The following is a 16318-nucleotide window of genomic DNA, read 5'->3' on the forward strand; positions in this document are numbered from 1 at the left end:
TTTTTTTTTGTTCACTGATAAAAAACGCATAAAGACGCAGTGAGCAAAAACGCAGCAAAAAAACACACCAAATCGCGCGCGTTTTTTGCCGCGTTTTTTTGACGCGGGTGCGTTTTTGTGCGTTTTTTGCCGCAAAAAACGCACAAAAACGCAGCATCAAAAAAACGCAGTGTGTGAACCTAGCCTTACCAGCGATCCCGAAAACGATGCGACCTGATAGGGATCGCTGGTAAGTCGCTGGTGAGATGTCACACAGTCAGATCTTACTAGCGATGCAGGAACAGTACAGGTCGCAGTAGCGACCTGTATAATGATCTCAGCAGTCACTGTGACCCTGTCACACAGTGTCAAACACAGCGATGTGTCCTGCCCAGCAGGACATCGCCTTTGAAGAAAATGGCCTGGACCATTCTGCAACGACTAGAGATCTCACAGCAGGGGCCTGATCGCTGGTAGATGAATGGAGTGGTGGAAATGTTTTTATGTCTGAAAAGTGATGTAAATCGGTTGAGAATTAGTCACTATCCCTAGAAGTGAGTTGCTGAAGCCCAAATGTCTTGGTTGATGTCCTAATAGTCTTATTCAAGTATGCACGCATGGTAGATGTTATTGAGATTTCTGCAAGAGACCCAAAGCGTGAAGAAGTCTATGCATATGGTGTAGCAAAAACACAGTTGAATACATTATTTTTTAGGGGCAGAAATTTCACTTCTCTCCTAAGTCTACAGCATTTAGATTATGCCTGACGTATCAAATGTTCCAATAGAACAGAACAGATGGGATCCATTAAAAGAAAGCAATACAGTTTTTGTCTCGCCTTTGGAAAAAGTGATCCCCCCCCCCCTTCCCGGTTTTGCTGTTTTTGGTGACCTCTACTATAGTTGAGATGTCCCCACTATCTTATGACTTCCCCATGTCTTTCAGCTTTGAGCAGTTCTGCATTAATTATTGTAACGAGAAACTACAGCAGCTCTTTATCCAGCTCGTCCTGACCCAGGAGCAGGAGGAATACAAGCGGGAGGGGATTCCCTGGAAACATGTAAGTAGTCATATCATCCACTGGTGGGCTCCTCTCCTCCTGAGCAGTTTCTGTACTACGTTTCCATTCATTTCATTACTGGTGATGATCTGGTGGCTTCTCAATGGCTTCTGATATGTCTCCTTATTTTCTTCTCACAGATAGATTATTTCAACAACCAAATTATTGTGGATTTAGTGGAGCAACAGCATCGTGGAATCATTTCGCTGTTGGACGACGCCTGCATGAATGTAGGGAAAGTGACGGACCCCATGTTCCTGGATGCACTGAACAAACAACTGGGGAAACATGCCCACTACTCCAGCAGGAAGGTAATGATAGTTAGGGGAAGGACGGCTGATGGGTAAAGTGGACGTAGACTTCATAGAGTGAGTCCCAAGTGAAAAATCTGGTTGCTGGAACACCTAGCAATGAGTAGTTGGCACAGTTCTGCAGGGAACTTCACTATTACATTTGTAACATATTCATACCAAATTCTCTAAAATAAACAGTCTGATATGCGGGGAGCATCTACATGGATTTTTATTTTATTTTTTTATGTTTTCGTCTGATACTCTGGTTTCTCCTTCTAAAAAAAGTCTTACAAATCATACTAGGAAATTAGTTCCAGCTTGTAAGAGAAGTAAACCACTACATTTGGTGCCCCTCAGAAGGCAGTTGTCACGGGTGTGTCACGTTTGACACAGTCATGTGGTTTCTGCCATTGAAGGTCATAGCATCTGGCTGCACAGAATGCTTCCTGACTTTCCATTCTTCCTGCTGTCAGTATTCATTGGTATAGGTAGTGTGACGCCCTGGACACCACAGGGGTCACAGGTCACTAGACCACCTACACCCCCACCACTAGGCAGGTAACACCCGTCAAACATGAAGCCCTGGTTGCCTCCCTCAGTGTTAGACAGGCACACCAGGTGGGCGGAGTCAGGCGGAAAGACACGCCCAACGAGGAGTCTGCTGGCCTGAGGCAGGAAGTTGAAAAAGAGAGAGTGAGAGGCGGCGAGAGAGAGAGTTGTAGAGGAGTGGAGAGGAGTTTGGAGTTGAGGAGTAGCGCAGCAGTGCAGTTCTGCTCGGGGCCTGGGTTGGAGCCTAGGACCCCCCAACAGCCAGGCAGGCAGATGGCAGGGGCCGCCTGCAGGAGACCGGGAACACGACCGGTGGAACCGTAGGGACCGGGACAGGGTTGGAGCCCGCCTGAACCGAACCGGGGAGCTAACAGTTTACCGGAGCACCAGGAAGGGTACTCAGACCCTGACTAGGCCGTAGGCCACCATTTAGTCAAATTAACTGATTGAGGATCTGGACCTCCCGGGGTTCTTTCCCACCAAAGTTCCGATAGACTGCAAAAGCCCAACCCGACTGGATAGTAGCCACCGCCAGAGGCCAGAGATCCAAGGGCCAGCGCCTGCGGGCAAAGGAGCTCTTTCGGCATACCCGCTGGGGAGCAGACCACCCGTGCTTGGGCACCGTGGTCCACTTACACTTAGGTGCAGGAGAGAGGGGGAACTCTGCCAACCTGTCTAGTGAATTGCAGCCGGCTGCGGGCCTCCCGTCTTCCACCACGTTTGGTTTACCAGTGACTCTGTGTGCCTCAATTGTGAGTACCGTATCGCACCGCAGCCCTGCACCCTGCGCCAGCTCCCCGCAACCGGGCCCCGGGACACACCGCCCCTACCCACGGAGGGGTTAACATCCAAAGCTGCGCCCCGACATCGCTCCCGGGAGTCCCTCACCCCTACCCGTGGGTGGCGTCACGAGCGATCACCCCGACACCCGAAATTCCCGCATCCCCTGCGTGCAGCGCCAGCCTCCCTTACAGAGCGAAGTGACCCCCGGGTCCGTGAGAGTCTCGAGCCACCGCCCGCAGAACGAGCACAGATCCGAGCGGCTCGACGGTCGCAGCCGAGGCCGCGGGGTGGTACAGTAGCGTTCCTGCTGCATTTCTCTCTTTCCCTTTTGGACCCAGCAGGAGCTCGACTTCCACCCAGCTGTTGTCAGAATTCCCTTGATGTTTAAATACCTCTTCCTTCCTTTGACCTGTGCTGGTGATATTTTCAGTTCTTTCAAGCCGAGGTTGCAAGCAGGTGGTTTGTACTCTTCTGTGGTATCATTGCTGAAAGCTTTGCTGTACTTCTACCTGAGTCATCTACTGATGAGTAGCTCATGCTTTTCCCCCTGTGCATTCTCCTTGTTGTCTTTTATCGTTGTTTAATAAGGTCAAGGAAGAGCTCGTTCTATCCGTTCCCTATTTAGGGCCCAGCACTAGGGATACCTAGGATCAGGTTTCCGGCTCGAGGCATAGGTGTGGAACCTATCCCGGGTGGGGAAATTTTATACTGGGGGCGTGAAATAGCATTTTAAAGAAGTAGGTGACACACCCCAAATGCACTTCCAGCCCATGTTGTCAATGGCTTCTATGTTAGATTTTTCTTGACTGGCACATCGGATTGCTACAAAAAAGTTGAATCAATATAGGGCACAAGGGCTTATAGAACCATATCACTACGTACATATGTAAAAACGTGATGATAGGCTCACTTTAAAAGGAGCTTTCTGAATTAATAGTAATGTAGCCAACATCAGGAAATGGGATCAATTAAAATAACTTAAAAAAAAAATATATTCCCTTTTTTAATCCCTGCTGCCCTAGCAGTCTCCATTTAGACATTGCTTACTTGTAGTGATTATGTCCATTCTCCATGCTCCAGTGGTGATTCTGTAAAATGGTGTGGGGTTGTAGTTGTGAGCGAGGTCTGCTTCTTCTGTGCCATAGCACGCTACATGAAAGCTGGGGTCCTGGCTGGGAGTGTGGATTTGTGTTTTGCAGGGAGTAGTTTTCCCTTGTAGGCCACATGATACCATTGACTTCGGCTGGCCAGGACCAGCTGATAACCAGTCAACCGGCTGATGACCAGAGAGACCACCAGTTCTTTAAAAATGTGATTTTACTAAATAGAAACTTTATAACAACTGTGTACATGAGGTAGCGGGCACATGTCTTTTCGTAGTGTTAAATAGCACGGAGTAGCTCTAGACACACTCTCTTCACTTCCTCCGCTTCACCTGCTACAGCCTCCACTAGTCCCATCTGTTCTTCTACAACCCAGCCTAGTACCACATTACAGTCCATGAAAGTCAGATTCTTCTTCCGTGGTTCTGTGTCTCTTAGTCCTTGGGTCACTCCTGATCTGTCTTGACCCAATGACTCTGTCCTCGGTCTTCACTCACTTGGATTCTCGCTATCTGTCTCCCCTCTCTCCCTTCCTTTAGGGACACCCACGTCATGCAGATTGACAACTAACCAGACCTTAGGTCTGTCTCTGTCACACGCTTGGTCCTATTTAAACTTCTGACAGGAAACCATCACTGTCCCTGCCCTCTAGCCCCTCCCACTATAGGCTAGCCCCAACTGTTAACTCTCACATGCACTACTTTCAGCATAACACATTGAACACTATAAGGGTATGTGCGCACGTTGCTTTTTACCTGCTTTTTACCTGCTTTTTTGCTGCTTTTTCTTCTGCGCTGTTTAATGCCAAAATGGATGTGTTCTTCTATTCAAGCAAAGTCTATGGGAATTTGGGTTTCTTGTTCACACTATGTTGTTCAAAATGCTGCCTTTTTGTGGCAGAACTTTGGTCAAAAACTCAGCTTTGCAGTGCAAAACCCAAATGGCAAAAACAATTGACATGTTGCTTCTTTGAAAAGCTGAGTTTTTGACCAAAGTTCTGCCTCAAAAAGGCAGCATTTTGAACAACATAGTGTGAACAAGAAACCCAAATTCCCATAGACTTTGCTTGAATAGAAGAACACATCCATTTTGGCATTAAACAGCGCAGAAGAAAAAGCAGCAAAAAAGCAGGTAAAAAGCAGGTAAAAAGCAACGTGCGCACATACCCTAACACAGGACACCATACATGTTGCACATTACATTACACAACAATAACATGATTGGTGTCTTCAAGGTTTAACGTGCACAGTAAGTCCATCTTCTTGCAATGCCACATGATCGTTGTGATCAATGATCTCTGCATGAAGTTAGTAGAGACCGGAACGGATCACTATAGCAGTAGCGTAATGAATAGGTGAATAATTTAGTTTTTTTTGTTTTGTTTGTATTTTTATTATTATTTTTAACCCTTTTCATGTTGTTTATTGAATTTTTTAAATAGGGTAAAATCCATTTTATAAAACATTGGAAGGTGGTGTACTCTTTCTTTGTCCAGCCACTTGTATGAAAGTTATCATAGCTTTCATTTCAGTTCCCCTTCTGCAGTTTATAGAGGCAGTAGTCAAGGGGTCTGAAAAGTAAAATGAATAGTTCTCTGGTAAAGGTGGATTTAGTGCACTTGTACCCGGTCTTGTTCTGACTACCCTGATATTCATATACATAAACGCCCTTCATACGGTCATTGTTTGTAACTGCAGTGACAGTTATCAGTGACTTCACGATGATATCTGCCCTTGTGTCTCCCTCAGAGAACAATGTGCTACTATATACTACCATTGTATCTATGTTTTTATTACAGCACATCAGTGTTTTCTTTTTCGCTCCTAATTGGGAGACCCAGACAGTGGGTGTATAGCTACTGCCTCTGGAGGCCGCACAAAGAACTACACTCAAAAGTGTAAGGCCCCTCCCCTTCTGGCTATACACCCTCCCGTAGGGGTACGGGTTCCTCAGTTTTAGCTTTGTGCGCAAGGAGGTCAGACACGCACGCATAGCTCCATTGTTTTTAGTCAGCAGCAGCTGCTGACTATGTCGGATGGAAGAAAAGAGGGTCTATACAGACTCCCAGCATGCTCCCTTCTCACCCCACTAGGTCGGAGGTGTTTGTAAGGTTGAGGTACCCATTGCGGGTACGGCGGCAGGAGCCCACATGCTGATTCCTTCCCCATCCCTTTTTACAGGGCTCTGGGTGAAGTGGGATTTACCGGTCTCCAGGCACTGAGACCGTGCTCCATCTACAGCCCCTGGAGAAGATGCTGGATGGAGCGGAGTACATCAGGGACATGGCCCTGCTTCCTCAAGGTACTCTGTGTCCCCGTGTATTTGGCGCTCACACCGCAGCATGCTGGGTGTTGTAGTGCGCCGGGGGACATCAGCGCTGCGGCGCTTGTGCCATGGCCTCATTCAGCTTCGCTGAAGCAGGCACACTTATTGGAATCGGTCGCGCCGGCCGCGGGGACTGCGGCGCGGCTGGCACTTGTAGTGCGCCGGGGACTTCAGCGCGGCCTGCGCTTTTCCGGCGGCCGCGCTGATAACTAGAGTCCCCGGCTTTTGCGGCCTGCTTCCGTTCGTTCCCGCCCCCAGACCTGCCAGTCAGGAGAGGGGCGGGACGCGGGCCACTTCTAGGAACGGTCGCGCCGGCCGCTGGGACAGCGGCGCGGCTGGCACTTGTGGTACGCCGGGGACTTCGGCGCGGCCCGCGCTTTTACGGCGGCCGCGCTGATAACTAGAGTCCCCGGCTTTTGCGGCCTGCTTCCGTTCGTTCCCGCCCCCAAACCTGCCAGTCAGGAGAGGGGCGGGACGCTGGCCAAGGCATCAGCGCAGAGGGCTGGAGTCATTTTTACATACTCCAGCCCTCACAGTCGGCACAGAGGGGACACTGTTCCCGCACTTTTGTTTGGTAACTCCCACGGACCGCCCCTCTCCACAGACGCCGGCAGCCATTCCTGCTGAACACGCTGGGCTGCAGAGGGGAGCCGGGGAGACCCAGACAAGGGATTTTGCATCTTACCCGCTATTCAGCGGGCGGTAAGCAGCCCTCAGGGCTCACCCCCTCTTGTGCCAGTACTAGTCTTAGTATTTTGTTACTACAAATACTTGGTATTACTTAGCGCTGGCCCCCCTTTGGCTATAGACTCTCTCACATTGCAGAGAGCCAGCAGCATGTCGTCCGTAAAACGCAAGGGTGCCAAAGCACAGACATTATATGCTTCCTGCACCGCATGTGGGACTTTTCTACCGGCAGGCTCCACGGACCCCCATTGTGTCCAGTGCTCGGCCCCTGCGGCGCTTGCACAGTCGGGACCTCTGCTGGACGTGACCCAGGGTGTACCACCTGTGAATGCTGTCCAGGTGACAGGAACTGAGTTTGCAGCATTTGCTGACAGAATGTCTCTCACTATGTCACAAATTCTGGACACATTGCGAGCTAGGCCTGTACTTCAGGCCACGGACACTGTGCAATCATTGCCCCCTGGTCCCCCTCAGCTCAATTACCAAGCTCCGGGACGGGCATCTACACCTCAGGGTGAAGACTCTGACTCGGACGATGGCCCCGGGCAGCCTAAGCGGGCTCGCTATGACGGTCCTTCACATTCATCTCAATGGTCAGGATCCCAGCGAGATGAATCTATGGGTGATGAGGCGGACGTAACTGATCAGGAATCTGATCCTGGGACCGCTCTCAATCTAGATACACCAGATGGCGACGCCATAGTTAATGATCTTATATTTAACATCAATAAGATGTTAAATATTTCCCCACCAGCTCCTCTTGTAGAGGAGTCAGCTTCGCAGCACGAGAGAATCCATTTCAGATACCCTAAGCGTACATTAAGCACTTTTCTGGACCACGCTGACTTCAGAGACGCAATCCAGAAACCCCACGCTTATCCTGAAAGACGTTTTCCTAAACGGCTTAAAGATACACGCTACCCTTTTCCCACTGAAGTGGTCAAGGGTTGGACCCAGTGTCCAAAAGTGGATCCTCCAATTTCCAGGCTTGCAGCTAGATCCTTGGTTGCAGTTGAAGATGGAGCGGCACTTAAAGATGCCACTGACAGGCAGATGGAGCTCTGGCTGAAATCCATCTATGAAGCGATTGGAGCGTCATTAGCGCCTTCTTTTGCGGCCGTATGGGCACTCCAAGCTATCACGGCCGGGCTTGCGCGAGTCGACTCAGTCACACGTGCATGTGCCCCGCAGGTAGCACCATTGACCTCGCAAATGGCGGCATTCGCGTCGTACGCGATTAATGCTGTTCTTGACGCTACAAGCCGCACGGCAGTGGCGTCAGCCAACTCCGTTGTTTTGCGTAGGGCCCTGTGGTTGAGACATTGGAAAGCAGATTCTCATTCCAAGAAGTGCTTAACCAATTTGCCTTTTTCTCGTGACCGATTGTTTGGAGAGCGTTTAGATGAAATCATCAAGCACTCCAAGGGTAAGGACTCTTCCTTACCGCAACACAGACAAAACAAACCCCAACAGAGGAGGGGTCAGTCTGGTTATCGGTCCTTTCGAGGACCGGGCAGGTCCCAATTCGCCTCGTCAAAAAAGACTCAAAAGGACCAGAGACGCTCAGATTCTTGGAGGTCTCAGTCGCGCCCAAAAGGACCAGCCAGAGGAGCCGCTGCCAAGACGGCGTCCTCCTGACTTGCGGTCTCCGGTTCCCACACCCGCGGTCGGTGGGAGGCTGTCCCACTTTGGCGACATTTGGCTAGCAAGCGTCAAAGACCGTTGGGTGAGAGATATTCTGTCTCACGGGTACAGGATAGAGTTCATTTCTCGTCCGCCAACTCGTTTCTTCAGAACTTCTCCACCACCAGACCGAGCCGATGCTCTGTTGCAGGCGGTGGCCGCTCTAAAGGCGGAAGGAGTGGTGACCTCCGTCCCTCTTCAGGAACAAGGTCACGGTTTTTACTCCAATCTGTTTGTGGTCCCAAAAAAGGACGGATCGTATCGGCCCGTCCTGGATCTAAAGTTGCTCAACAGACACGTAAAAGTCAGGAGGTTCCGGATGGAATCCCTACGCTCCGTCATAGCCTCAATGTCTCAAGGAGATTTTCTAGCATCAATAGATATCAAAGATGCGTATCTCCACGTGCCGATTGCACCAGAGCATCAGCGTTACCTACGCTTCGTCATACACGACGAGCACCTACAGTTCGTAGCGTTACCTTTCGGTCTGGCAACAGCCCCCCGGGTCTTCACCAAAGTCATGGCAGCAGTAGTAGCTGTTCTGCACTCGCAGGGTCACTCGGTCATCCCGTATCTAGACGACCTGCTTATAAAGGCACCCTCTCAAGAGGCATGCCAACACAGTCTGAAGGTGGCGCTAGACACTCTCCAGACTTTCGGGTGGATTATCAACTTTCCAAAGTCTCATCTAACCCCGACCCAATCTCTGACTTATCTTGGCATGGAGTTTCATACTCTATCAGCGATAGTGAGGCTTCCACTGGACAAGCAGTGCTCGCTACAGACTGGAGTGCAATCTCTCCTTCAGAGCCAGTCGCACTCACTGAGGCGCCTCATGCATTTCCTAGGAAAGATGGTAGCAGCAATGGAGGCAGTCCCGTTCGCGCAGTTTCATCTGCGCCCTCTCCAATGGGACATTCTGCGCCAATGGGATGGGAGATCGACGTCCCTCGACAGGACTGTTTCCCTCTCTCAGACTGCCAAGGACTCTCTACGTTGGTGGCTTCTCCCCAACTCATTGTCACAGGGAAAGTCGTTCCTTCCCCCGTCATGGGCAGTGGTCACGACGGATGCGAGCCTTTCAGGGTGGGGAGCGGTGTTTCTCCACCACAGGGCTCAGGGGACGTGGACTCAGGAAGAGTCCACCCTGCAGATCAATGTTCTAGAAATCAGAGCAATCTATCTTGCCCTGCGAGCCTTCCAACAATGGCTGGAAGGCAAGCAGATTCGGATTCAGTCGGACAATTCCACAGCGGTGGCGTACATCAACCACCAAGGGGGAACACGCAGTCGCCAAGCTTTTCAAGAAGTCCAGCGGATTTTGACGTGGGTGGAAAGCAGAGCGTCCACCATATCCGCAGTTCACATCCCAGGCGTGGAAAACTGGGAAGCAGACTTTCTCAGTCGCCAGGGCATGGACGCAGGAGAATGGTCCCTTCACCCGGACGTGTTTCAACAGATCTGTTGCCGCTGGGGGACGCCGGACGTCGATCTGATGGCGTCACGGCACAACAACAAGGTCCCAGTTTTCATGGCACGGTCTCACGATCACCGAGCGCTGGCGGCAGACGCCCTAGTTCAGGATTGGTCGCAATTCCGTCTCCCCTATGTGTTCCCACCTCTAGCATTGTTACCCAGAGTTCTCCGGAAAATCAAGTCCGACTGCCATCGAGCCATACTCGTCGCTCCAGATTGGCCAAGAAGGTCGTGGTACCCGGATCTGTGGCATCTCACGGTAGGCCAACCGTGGACACTACCAAACCGTCCAGATTTGCTGTCTCAAGGGCCGTTTTTCCATCTGAATTCTGCGGCCCTGAACCTGACTGTGTGGCCATTGAGTCCTGGATCCTAGCGGCCTCAGGTTTATCTCAGGGAGTTGTTGCCACAATGCGACAAGCTAGAAAACCATCCTCAGCTAAGATCTATCACAGGACGTGGAAGATATTCTTAGCGTGGTGCTTGGCTCAAGGGTTTTCTCCCTGGCCATTTGCATTGCCAATTTTTCTTTCATTCCTGCAGTCTGGGCTGGAAAAAGGTTTGTCCCTTAGCTCGCTTAAGGGTCAAGTCTCCGCACTATCCGTATTCTTTCAGAAGCGCTTGGCACTGCTTTCTAAAGTACGCACGTTTCTCCAAGGAGTTTGTCATATCGTTCCTCCTTACAGAAGGCCATTGGAACCCTGGGATCTGAACAAGGTTCTCCTTGCTCTCCAGAAGCCGCCTTTCGAACCTTTGAAAGAGGTTCCCCTTTCTCGGCTTTCACAAAAGGTAGTTTTTCTTGTGGCGGTCACGTCTCTTCGAAGAGTGTCCGAGCTAGCGGCGTTATCTTGCAAATCTCCCTTCCTGGTGTTTCACCAAGACAAGGTAGTACTGCGTCCAATTCCAGAGTTTTCTCCCAAGGTGGTTTCCTCCTTTCATCTCAATCAGGATATCACTTTACCATCTTTGTGTCCGCATCCAGTTCACCAATTTGAAAAGGGTTTACATCTGTTGGACCTGGTGAGAGCACTCAGGATTTACATTGCTCGCACGGCACCTCTACGCCGTTCGGATGCGCTCTTTGTCCTAGTCGCTGGTCAGCATAAGGGATCGCAAGCTTCCAAATCCACCCTGGCGCGGTGGATCAAGGAACCAATTCTTCACACATACCGTTCTGCTGGGCTTCCGGTTCCATCTGGACTAAAGGCCCATTCTACCAGAGCCGTTGGTGCGTCCTGGGCATTGCGACATCAGGCTACGGCTCAGCAAGTGTGCCAGGCGGCTACCTGGTCGAGTCTGCACACGTTTACCAAACACTATCAGGTGCATACCTACGCTTCGGCAGATGCCAGCCTAGGTAGACAGGTCCTTCAGGCGGCGGTGGCCCACCTGTAGGAAGAGGCTGTCTGACAGCCCGTTCATGTGGTATCTTTTTACCCACCCAGGGACTGCTTTTGGACGTCCCACTGTCTGGGTCTCCCAATTAGGAGCGAAAAAGAAGAAGGGAATTTTGTTTACTTACCGTAAATTCCTTTTCTTCTAGCTCCAATTGGGAGACCCAGCACCCGCCCTATTTGTTCTTAGGGTTTCGTTTTTCGGGTGCACATGTTGTTCATGTTGTTTCTTAAGTTCTCCGATCTGGTTATCGGATTGAATTTGTTTTTGAAACTGTTATTGGCTTTCCTCCTTCTTGCTTTGGTACTAAAACTGAGGAACCCGTACCCCTACGGGAGGGTGTATAGCCAGAAGGGGAGGGGCCTTACACTTTTGAGTGTAGTTCTTTGTGCGGCCTCCAGAGGCAGTAGCTATACACCCACTGTCTGGGTCTCCCAATTGGAGCTAGAAGAAAAGGAATTTACGGTAAGTAAACAAAATTCCCTTCTTTTCCTTTGGCATACTATTTAAAGGCCACGGACACCTTTGACATGGAAAAAAAAATATTTTTAGATATGATATGTTAGTGGTTACGCTTAGATAAAGTTGCACTAAATTTCTATTACAATAGTATTTCCTTCATTAATTATCAGAATCCCTGATGTGCATTTTGCAGCGTGATCTAAAGGCCCCTTTACACACTGCAACATCGCTGTAACGTCACCGGTTTTGTGACATAATAGCGACCTCCCCAGGGACATTGCAGTGTGTGACACGCATCAGTGACCTGGCCCCTGCTGTGAGGTTCCTGATCGCTACAAATCTTTTAGGAACATTTTTTGGTCCTTTGTTTCCCGCTGCACAGCATGCATCGGTGTGTTTACACAGTTACAACGACATCGTTAGCGACTTCCCTTTCAAATAGCAGCTTTGACACGTTCCCAACGACCAGCTAGGTCGTTCTGCAGGTCCGTATTGCTGTTGCGTCGTTGGCCAGGTCTGCCTGTTTGACAGCTCACCAGAGACTTTGTAGTGATCCCGGCCAGGTCGGGATCGCTGGTGGGATCGCTAGAAAGTCTCAGTGTGTAAAGGGGCCTTTAGTTTTAGATTTTGTCTTTTATAGCTCTCCCAGTAATTTAGGTCTGTTTTATATCTAGAATGTTATGATTAGGGATGATCAAATACCTCAAATATTCGGCTTCGCGAATATTTTCCGAATAGGTCGCCACTATGCGAATATTCAATGCGCAATGTAAGTCTATGGGAAACCCGAATAGTTCTGAATAGTTGTTATTCGGGTTTCCCATAGACTTGCATTGCGCATCGAATATTTGCGAATAGTCGAATAGCGGCGACCTATTCAGAAAATATTCGCAAAGCCGACTATTTGATGTATTCATTACCTGATATGTCAGTAAAGTTTCTATCCTGCATTTACTTCTTCATGTGCTTTACTCTTTTTCATTGCCTGTTTTCTCTGCTCTCCCTGAGACTATAGATACTTTATCATCTTTTCAAAGTAATGGTGATTTCAATACATCTCCTCCCCTCCCTGCTGTTATGGCGAACAGTAAAAGTAGGAAAAAAAATTCCTGCAGTCTGTTATAAAAAAAAAACAAAACATGAAATTAGATTAGGAATGTTCTGAGGTAACATGAAAACCCTATAAATTGTAGTGTAATATGGTGGGACTATATAGATATCAGTGAATAAACTAATGTGTACAGTGTGCAGTTCCTCAGAATGCCTCCATAACATGAAGAATGCTATCCATGGAAGGCTGCTTTCACACATCAGTTTTTTGGCATCAGGCACGATCCGGCGAAAAAACTGATGCGACGGATCCGTCGAAAAAACAGATCAGTTGCATCAGTTTTTTTTCATCAGTTCCTTCAGTTTTTTGACAGATCCGGTGTGATACTGAGCATGCTCAGTTCAAAAAAACTGATCCAGCGGCCGGATCCGTTTTTTGCCGCATTACGCCGGATCCGGCATCCTTAGGCTTCAATTATAAAACACGCCGTACGGCACGATCCGTTTTTTTTTTTTTGCCTGACACAAAAACGTTCACTTCAACGTTTCATCCGGCCGCCGGACAAGTAAATTTTGCCGGATCCGGCAAAAAAACGGATGAAACGCAAGGCAATCCGGCGCTAATGAAAGTCTATGGGGGAAAAAACGGATCCGGCGGCAACAGACGCCGGATCTGTTTTTTCATGTTTTTGCCGGATTGTGCCTGATGGCAAAAAACTGATGTGTGAAAGCAGCTAAAGAGACAGAAAATCTTGATGTTATTCTTAAACACTCCAGCAGAGGGCGCCTGGATCTCTGCTGATTGCGTTGCTGGGGCTGTGCAGGGATCAATCCCTGAGAGATGATGTCATGTCTAGCCAATGGACATTGCACACTGCTGTCGCCTGATTTACAGGCCTATTGGTATTCCAGACTTCGAAGCCTCCGACTCTTACACTTTACTGTGGAATTTTGGGATTTTTTTTTGTGTTAAATGTCAACAAAACAGAGAATGGTTCTAAGTATTTCTACAAAGAGACGCTTTTCATTCAGGATTTCCCACGTATTTCATATTACCCACCACAGTGATGACTTACTAGACTGTTCTTCCCATTGAAGAACTTCTTCAGTCACGGGAGAAAGCACACACATTTGAGATTTTTGTATATACCTATATATGCAGACCTAATTAATTAAAATGTCATAATTAAGGCTGAGGGTTTGAAACAACAGGTCATTAGTTGTGTGTATTATGGACCCATGAAATGCCCCTTGGCAATGTTGGCTTGACTCTTGGTATAACGAACCCCCAGGCTGTGAAATCTTCTGCACCAACACACACACATACACACACACGTATATAACACACACACACACACACACACACACACACATATATATATATCTCTATCATATCATATCCTATCATACACAGCGGGTGAAGAAAGTATCTAAAACGTGTGTGTATATATATATATATATATCTCTGAAGGTGCTATTGACATGAATTTCTCCCCAGATGTTGGTAATAACCGATCCAATCCGTGCTGCAGGCAACAAAATCAAACCTTAGATGTCCATAAATTTATTGATGTGTAATAATGAGAAATGACACAAGGAAAGAATATTGAACATGATTTCTTAAATTTAATTTATACTTTGTACAAAAACCTTTCTTGGGGTTGACAGCTTCAAGACCCCTCCTGTATGGGGCAACTAGTTGTATGAATTGCTCAGGTGGGATTTTGTCCCCTTCTGCCACACAAACACTCTTCAAATCCTGAAGGTTTTGTGGGCTTCTTCTATGAACTCTGAGCTTTAGATCCTTCCAGAAATTTTGTATTGGATTCAGATCGGCTGATTGGCTGGGCCATTCTAGCAGCTTTGTTTCCTTTCTCTGAAACCAATTGAGCTTGCTTGGCTGTGGGGTAGATCCTGGCAGCAGATTTTTATCAAGGATCTCTCAGTCCATTTGTCCATTGATCCTTCCTTCAATTATATGAAGTTTGCCAGTGCTGTATGCTGAAAAACAGCCTCACACCATGATGTTCCCAGCTCCAAACTTCATTGTTGGTATGGTGTTTTTGCGGTGATATACAGTGTCTTTTGGCCTCCCATCATGGTGTGTATTATGGCATCCAAATAGTTAAATTTTTGTTTCATCTGAGCAGACTATATTCGCCCAGTATATCACAGGCTTGTCTAAATGTTGTTCAGTAAACTCTACATGCACTTGAACATGATTTTTGTTCAGTTTGTTCAGCACTGGAGTCTTCTGTGGTGAGCGTGCATACAGGCCATGGAGGTTGAGTACATTACTTATTGTTTTCTTTGAAACCATTGTACCTGCTGATTCCAGGTCTTTCTCTAGCTCTCCACAGGTAGCTCTTGGCTATTAGATAACTATTTGATAATTTTTCTCACTCCTCCGTCTCCAATCTTGCGGGGAGCACCTGGTCGTGGGCAGTTTATGATGAAAATATATTTTTTCTACTTCCAGACTATGGTCGCAATAGTACTCACTGGAACCTTCAGTTTAGAAAATTCTTCTGTAACCAATGCCATCAGTATGTTTTGCAACAATAAGGTTGTGAAGGTTTTGAGACAGCTCATTGGTTTTACCCATCATGAGATGTTTCTTGTGTGGCACCTAGGTAATGAGATACCTTTTTATAAGCCATCAGTTGAACCTTTTGATATTATTTTTCACCAAGTGGCAGAATTACTTTCTAATTACTGATAGATTTCAGCTGGTGTCATGACTTTCCATGGCTTTTTGCACCTCTCTTTCTTCATGTGTTCAATACTTTTCCCCTGTGTCATTTCTCATTATTCCACATAACTAAATTTCTGGACATCTATAGTTCGATTTTTTTTTTTTTTTTTTATTTTTTTTTGTGAATTGGATGGCTTGGTACCGACATCTGGTGAGAAATTCATGTCAATAGCACCTTTAGATATATATTTACTTAGAAAATTGAAGGCGTGTTCAATACATGTTTCATCTGCTATATATACATACACTTATCAACATTGAAATTGCAACACCAGGAAGGAAACGTTGTGGAATTATAAAAATCGTAGGATGGATAGACATGTTAATGAAATGCAAGTGATAAAATATGTAAACAAAATTTTCAAAACCTCCCAGGATTACGGTGTGGGTTGACATAATGTAGTAGCCAAATCCCTCCACTCTTCATTCCAGGTACACTAACCGCCTGATGTTAGGGTGCGTTCAGCTGGTTGTATAAATCAGAATGAGATTAGATCAAAATGCACAGACTGGCCGATCTCCCGACCCGAGCGTTCCCCTTTTATATATTTCTATGAACCTGTCATGCTCTGGTCTGGAGACCCACTGGCCGGTCTGTGCATTGCTGTCCGATCTTTGTCCAATTTTATAAAGCCGGCTGAATGTACCCTTACACTGATTTGGTCATTGAATCAGAGGTACAGCCATTTTTCAAAAGTGTTCCAGGTGCCGTTTTTCA

The 16318-nt window shown here is 47.8% G+C and overlaps 1 protein-coding gene across 1 annotated transcript in view; it reads left to right on the top strand.

Moving 5' to 3' along the window:
- MYO1D (myosin ID) overlaps positions 1–16318 on the top strand; it is a 139224-nt gene that overhangs the window by 88358 nt on the left and 34548 nt on the right. Inside the window, exons 10-11 of the mRNA XM_075350264.1 lie at positions 925–1039; positions 1180–1350. Coding sequence (XP_075206379.1) covers positions 925–1039; positions 1180–1350 — 286 coding nt within the window. The remainder of the gene's footprint in view (positions 1–924; positions 1040–1179; positions 1351–16318) is intronic.

Source organism: Anomaloglossus baeobatrachus, chromosome 5 (genome assembly GCF_048569485.1).
Source record: "Anomaloglossus baeobatrachus isolate aAnoBae1 chromosome 5, aAnoBae1.hap1, whole genome shotgun sequence".
Taxonomy (NCBI): Eukaryota; Metazoa; Chordata; class Amphibia; order Anura; family Aromobatidae; genus Anomaloglossus; species Anomaloglossus baeobatrachus.